Source organism: Protomyctophum parallelum (assembly GCF_964188405.1).
Source record: "Protomyctophum parallelum genome assembly, chromosome: 17".
In the NCBI taxonomy this organism is placed as follows: Eukaryota; Metazoa; Chordata; class Actinopteri; order Myctophiformes; family Myctophidae; genus Protomyctophum; species Protomyctophum parallelum.
Window position 1 is genome coordinate 17,162,650 of NC_139719.1, and position 7,500 is coordinate 17,170,149.

The 7,500-nt window shown below is 41.9% G+C and overlaps 1 protein-coding gene across 1 annotated transcript in view; it reads left to right on the forward strand.

Moving 5' to 3' along the window:
• The window catches only part of LOC310875011 (proteasome activator complex subunit 4B-like), an 87,245-nt gene that overhangs the window by 46,282 nt on the left and 33,463 nt on the right, over positions 1-7,500 (forward strand). The window contains exons 25-27 of the mRNA XM_083788026.1: positions 4,556-4,654; positions 4,878-4,940; positions 6,838-6,933. Coding sequence (XP_083644152.1) covers positions 4,556-4,654; positions 4,878-4,940; positions 6,838-6,933 — 258 coding nt within the window. The remainder of the gene's footprint in view (positions 1-4,555; positions 4,655-4,877; positions 4,941-6,837; positions 6,934-7,500) is intronic.

A 7,500-nucleotide genomic window follows, 5' to 3' on the forward strand; every position in this document is an offset into this window, starting at 1 on the left:
TGCGACACACACACACACACACACACACACACAGTCACACACACACACACACACACACACACACACACACACACACACACACACACAGTCACACACACACTGTCTGTTTGTGGAGAGCAGTGCCAGTTTCAAGTCAAGGACGCCCCAAATTGATATGAAATTTGGCTGCCATCTGCAAAGAGACCCCCAGAAGAGAACATTTGACTTTTACATTTTTATATTTATATAAAAGTCAATATCATCATCATATCATCATATCATAATCATACTATAATTCAGTCAACGTCTGTCTGAATGTCTGAGTGTCTGTCTGTCAGAAACACCGCCGTATCTCCTCACCGCCTGCACCAATCGCTCCCACTTTTCACACAGGCATTGACCATAATAATAGATGGAGGTCTTAACAAAGCCCTTTTTCCAATTTAACAAATTATGAATTAATAATGAATTAGTGAGGTCAGTGGGGACTTTGGAGGAACGCGCTGAAACGTGCCCATATTCGGAGATGACTGATGTCTCGAATGTGACGCCAAAGATACATTGTATATAAGAGCCGAGTTGTAAGTGCGCCGTTACTGTCGTTACGGTTTGGCTCTCAGCTGCTATAAGCAATATTTCTCAAAAATGTAATGATCATTTTTTTTATAATCATTTTTTGGTATTCAGACATCCAGCCAATGAGTACGCTCCCAAAAACATGGAGTATCTGTCACACACCTAGGGACCACAATCTGCATTCAAAGATTTTCCTAGAAGTCAAAAATAAATAAAAAGCCAATCAGGAAGTAGACAGGCAAATCGACCTATGACAAAGCTTCTAGGAAAATCTTTGAATGCAGATTGTGGCCCCTAGATGTGTCACAGAGACTACATTGTTTGGGAGAGTTTTACTCATTGCTGGCTGTCTGAATACCAAAAAAGGTCATTCAAATTTTGACATATTATTGCTTATAGCAGCTTTGAGTGATGGTTTTGCACAACTCTGGTTCAGGATCCGGAAAGGGCAAGTGTCTGTAACACTCACAGAGTTACAACACATTAAGGGTCCATTTGGACCCGTGGTGGTCCATGGACCCAGCATTTGAGAACCAGTGTCCTACAACACAATGCCTATATATATATATATATATATATATATATATATATATATATATAAATGTGCAGGAGTCCCTTTTTGTCTCGTATTTATATATATATATATATATATATATATATGAGACAAAAAAGGGACTCCTGCACATCCAAAAAGACCCGTAGGAGGTGCAAGTCTAGTTAGCAGGCATAGACATAAAAAAAGAGAAAAACCTTCCAAGGAAGGGACTGCACACTCCAGGGAACAGAGACAGACAACTTACTGCATCAAACTTATTTATTAGCACGACGATGATAGCACCTGACGAAGCTCACGGCGAAACGCGTCGTGGTAATAAATACGTTTTATGCAGTAAGTTGTCTGTCTCTGTTCCCTGGAGTGTGCAGTCCCTTCCTTGGAAGGTTTTTCTCTTTTTTTATATATATATATATATATATATATATATATATACACACACACACACAAATCTGATCATGAAAACGCAGAGAAATAGATTCAGATACATCCTGCTTGCTTACTGACATCGTCAGTATGACGTATATTATTATATTAATATCCTCATGACTATTGGACCCTGTTTTCATGTCATTGTTTCAATCAATTTGTTTTTCTGTTATAATTAATAATACGTGAAACAGAAAGTTTCCTGTGTGGGCCAGACGCATCTACCCCCCCCCCCGTGTGAAACTACATAGGCTCTGAGGTTCTTTTTTTCCTCCTCCTCCTCATTGATCACTTCCCCAAATGTTCGTCAATAATAAATTACACGCCGTGCTCCCTGCTGCAGCGCTGATTAGATGAAAACACTTTTAACTTCAACCGCCGTCAAATAACCACGCAGCGCTATGGAGTCGGTCTTCTGCCGGGCCAGGGGTTCACAGCGGAATGAAGCCACAGGGGAACCGGTTTCATGCAGTCCACTGTTCCAATTTTGTTCAGTCCCCCCCTCCCCCCTCCCCATCCCCCCCCCCCCCACCCAATCAATATTTGTGATTCATTGTGTCTGGCAACGCTGAGCAATTTTAGACTAACTCCACCTGCAAAAGGTGACTGCAATTTCCTGAGAGAGATTGAAAAAAGAAGCACGCCAAGAGACGTCCTCTTAATCCATTAATCCCTTTCTCTCTCTCTCCCTCTTTGATTTGTCCAGAATGGCTTTTTTTGGTTTTCCATCGATCGAACGATCGGTCGGTCGATTGGTGCATTGATTACTTTATTAGCTAAGTTTGTTAACGGTGTACACATGTGTAGTAACAGTCAAATGTTACGCTAATAGCATAACACAAAAAAGAAATCACACCCGTGTGAACTGAGTGGTGCAACTCCCCTCTCTCTCACCCCCCCCCCTCCTCTCTCTCTCTCTCTCTCTCATTAGCAGGCAACAGTGCAGCACTGTCTCTCTCTCCGTTTCTGGCACAACAGCGCCCCTACTGGTACTCATAGTCACATAGGTTAATACATAGCCACATAGTCACATAATGTTAATACATAGCCACATAGTCACATATGTTAATACATAGCCACATAGTCACATATGTTAATACATAGCCACATAGTCACATAGGTTAACACGGACATTGCTGTTCCTTGCAGTGGTTGCAACACTCAAAAATCCCCAGGGGTCTTGTTTCCATTGTGGTCCATTGTACTCAATTCATCAAGTAGGCTGAGACATACACTTATATACAACTTAGGCACGTATTACAAATTGACGCTCTTAATCCAGTAAGCCAGGAAAACACGAGGTACGTAGTAGGCCTACATCCAATGTATTGGCGATGGTATAATCTGACTAGGATCATGTCTAATCTGATAGGATTCTAGGTAAGCCAAGCACCTGCAGCAGTGCAGTATCAGCAGTCTATAAACAACAGTATAATATCAACCAAAACAAGATGATGCATCTCTCTCAAGGGGCTTATCCTTTGAATAATAATACAATATACATATCGTTAAACTCTGCAGTTTGCACTAAAAGGTATACAGTATTTACAGAGAAAAGGAGTTACTACTAAAGGTGTTCTGTCTAAAGCTCCAGTTGCATTGTGAGGTCAGCCCCACACAGACAGGGTTTGGTCCTGGTCAGTCAGGCCCTGTGCTCTGCACTTGCCCTCTTTAAGCAAGCTATAACAACAAGACCTGCAACATATTTAATGCTTTTATTTCCCCCTAGAGAAACGACAGCGTATTGTTGTTGTTGCTCTCACTTGGTGTTCCTGCCAAGTGGAAGAAACTAGGCTTTTAGTTCATTGTCAAAGACAAACTCTCTGGCCCTCCCAAAGAGCCAGAGAGAGAGCTCTCTGGCCCTCCCAAAGAGCCAGAGAGAGAGAGAGAGAGAGAGAGAGTCATCTCAAGCTGTTCTGGATCAGGGCCGAGAGAGGGCGAGATCCAAAATACCGACTACTCCCTTCTGCCGGTTAGTGGCTGGCGGACAGAGTTACCGGCCGACTACGGCAGTCGGTAATCTGGATTTCACTGAGAGCGTAAAATGAAACCAAATGCTCGTAAAATGAAATTATTGTTCAACATCTGCATTACTTATTTTACAATACATCTACACAATTAGAGAATGGAGAAGAATTGTTATTTTGGGTCAAAGTTTGCCTGTTATCTCTCCTGGTACCAACATCAATACAGCATGGAATTGTGTACAAAATCTTACCCACATTTTCACCCAAATATGTACTTCAATTACACACCCCATGAAGCCTTGAATTCATGGGTGATATATTTTTTTATTTATCAGTATCACTCATTTCTCAAGGTTTTAAAGGAAAGAAAAATACCATGGCTTTTCTTTTACATTATCAGTATTTTATAGAAGGCAGTTTGTCGGAGCCCTGAGCTGCAGTCACTGTACTGTACTGTATAGCTGTACTGTATCTCTATACTGTACTGTATACCTGCAATTCAAGCATGTTGTCATAACAGAATGTACAGGAAAAAGCGGCAGGGCCACTTGGTATTCATGGAAAATTGTTTTCTAAGTAGGCTGTAGTGATTGCACTCTACCAGCGAAATGGATAACATAATATTATACTGAAGACTTGCTGTGACTCACATACAACATGTCCACCACCCCATAATAATATGCATACTTCCCAGGATCCTTTGCAAATATACAGTATATGGAAATGGGGGGGACGGGGGGACTCACACGTTATTATTGAGTTATTTTAATGAGTGAAAGCCTTTATGTACTGTAACTATTTCACAGCTATTTACCACTTACAGTATAAGCCCTATACTTCATAACGTGCCACAAGCATCTTAGCCCGTAGCTAATTTCTTATCTTCCTTATGATTCTTGATGACTATTTTTCATGTATTTAATATATTACCATGTGTTGTTATTGCGTACTGTAACTCGCTCTGGATTAAGAGTGTCTGCTAAATGCCTATATTGAAAAATCTGTCTGTCTGTCTGTCTTTCTGTCTGTCTGTCTGTCCGTCCACTCACAGGTCATCAGTGACCTCATGTTTTTCCGAGGCACTCACAGAAACGAGTTCGACAATCGCTGGAAGAGCTTCACGCTCGTGAAGAAGTCCATGGAGAACCGGGTGAGTTACAGCAGTCGGTATGTTGTTGTCGCCGCGACCATTTCTACGGGTCGCAACTACTAGCGAGTAAAATAGCTAGACCACCTCCAACAACCGGACTGGACTGCAGGTTTAACTCTGAGAGTATACACAAAATGTAACCAAATACATTTGTACACTCACAGAGTTAATAAATGTTAATTCATATCAATAGATTAATATGGATTTCCCCACTTTTTTACAGCTTCATGGGAACAAACGTCACATTCGAGCGCTGCTCATCGACAGGGTGTTGCTGCAGCATGAGGTTGGTGGACTTGGTACTAATATTAACTCCACACATGAGGGATTTTGACCCTACAGATATTAACTCCACACATGAGGGGGGTCATATTGAACCTATTAACTCTACACATGAGGGGGGTCATATTGACCCTATATGAAGGTAGTGGCAATTAAACACTAAGATTTATATGATAATATAATGAAGAAAAACCTTGACAAAAATAGTGTTCGTTGTGTGACCGATAAATAGTAGTTTAAAGCAAAGTACGTCAATTCCACTGATCCTATAGCCAAGGACACAATCGATTGGTTGATCATTAAACAAATGAAATGGGTCGCGTGCGGGTGGGTCGCAGACACCTCTGAGAGGAGAGCCACCACTGTAACACTGAGCCGAGGAGACGGGCTGGTATAATGTCAGCCTTCACAGATGAGGTCAGACAGGCTGGTAATGGCCGCTGTGATCAAAGCCTGTTTTAAAGGACAGATGAGGTGAGGTCCGGCCTCTCCCCAGGAGCCAGTGGCCAGTGCAGGGAGCCTCGATGTTCTCTAACTATACCTTCAAACACGGAGCCCTATTGTGGATTTTACAAAAAGATATATATATATATATATATGTATATATATATATATATATATATATATATATATATTATATACCAAATTTGACTGAGGGACTGCCATTGGATTTTTTCATGTCATATGAAAGAGCTTCAAATTGACATTGGTTGTTCAGTTTGACCCACCAGTTTTGTAGATATGGCTTATAGAGTAATGTCTTGCAGAAAACAGCGAGTTGAGAAAACAGCCTAGTTGAAAGGTTCACTTCTGTTGTCTCTAACATTACCCCTAGCTACATGGTTAAGCATTTATTTCATATTTACATGTCGATTTCATGCTCTAGTATGTGAAGAGTCTGCCTGTGCTATTAACTCATTAAACGGAATTTGCATGATGGCAGGCTCTCAGTCAAATCTGGTCACATATATATATAAAGCTGATCAGAAGCTCACAACGCTTCTCATCACAATGTGTTGTGAGCTTGTAGATCGGTTATAGCGTTATAACGTTTGTAGCGCTCATAAACCCTGTATAGTTCATTGACTGGAGGAGTCACCTGTACTGAATTATTTTTAGGGTTTATAAACCCTGTATAGTTCATTGACCGGAGGAGTCACCTGTACTGAATTATTTTTAGGGTTTATAAACCCTGTATAGTTCATTGACTGGAGGAGTCACCTGTACTGAATTATTTTTAGGGTTTATAAACCCTGTATAGTTCATTGACTGGAGGAGTCACCTGTACTGAATTATTTTTAGGGTTTATAAACCCTGTATAGTTCATTGACCGGAGGAGTCACCTGTACTGAATTATTTTTAGGGTTTATAAACCCTGTATAGTTCATTGACTGGAGGAGTCATCTGTACTGAATTATTTTTAGGGTTTATAAACCCTGTATAGTTCATTGGAGGAGTCACCTGTACTGAATTCTTTCCCTCTCGCCCGAAAATAGCCGATCAATGTGTCGCTTTGTGATTGCATGGTGAGCAAATCTTTTGCCAAGTTGTCAGCGTATTCCCACCTCTACTGGAATTAGATTTGTGCCCCATATACCTTCAGCAGACCCCTGGTTAATCCTGTACAAAGAAAAAGTAACACTGCATGTGCTTTTTGAGTGGTGCAACCACTCCATGGAACACCAATGTCCGTGTTCACCTATGTGTGTCTGTTGGTTAATGAGCACCAGTATATGACTATGAGTACCAGTAGGGGCGCTGTTGTGCCAGAAACAGAGAGAGGGATAGTGCTGGGGAGTTGCTCCACTCAGTTCACACGGGTGTAATTTTTTTTAATGCACATCATGTTTCTAATGTGATGATGATGATGATGACGGTGACTGTTTGGTGTTTTCCATCAGATGAGGAAGCTGGTGGTTGAAGGCAGTGTATATAAGGTGGTCCACCAGGACCTGCTCTGTGACCTGCTGCTGCTATCTACCAGCGCCTACAGTCAGGTAGGCGCGCGCGCGCACACACACACACACACACACACACACACACACACACACACACACACACACACACACACACACACACACACACACACACACACACACACACACACACTCTCTCTCATTCATTCATTGCTAAGCAAGGAAACTAAACCAAAAAACCTGAAGAATATCGATCGATATCTGTCGGCAGTGGTTCAGCGGTAGAGTGGCCTCTTGGGAAGCGGACGGTTTCCAGTTGGATGCCGGGCTCCCCCAGAGTTAGTGTTGAACCTTGAGCGAGACTCAGTCTGAACCGCTAATTGCTCCCGATGAGCAGGTTGTTGCCTTGCACGGTTTCCTCCGCCTTCTGTGTATGAATGTGTGTATGAATGTAAATGGTACAAGGTACACAATCTCTGTAAAGCGCCTTTATCCAAAGCGCTTTACAGAGATTGTGCATTTCATTCACCCATTCACACATACATTCATAGTCATACACACATTCATACACCGATGGCGGCCAAAACTATGCAAGGCACCAACCTGCACATCGGGAGCAATTAGGGGTTCAGTGTCTTGCTCAGAGAC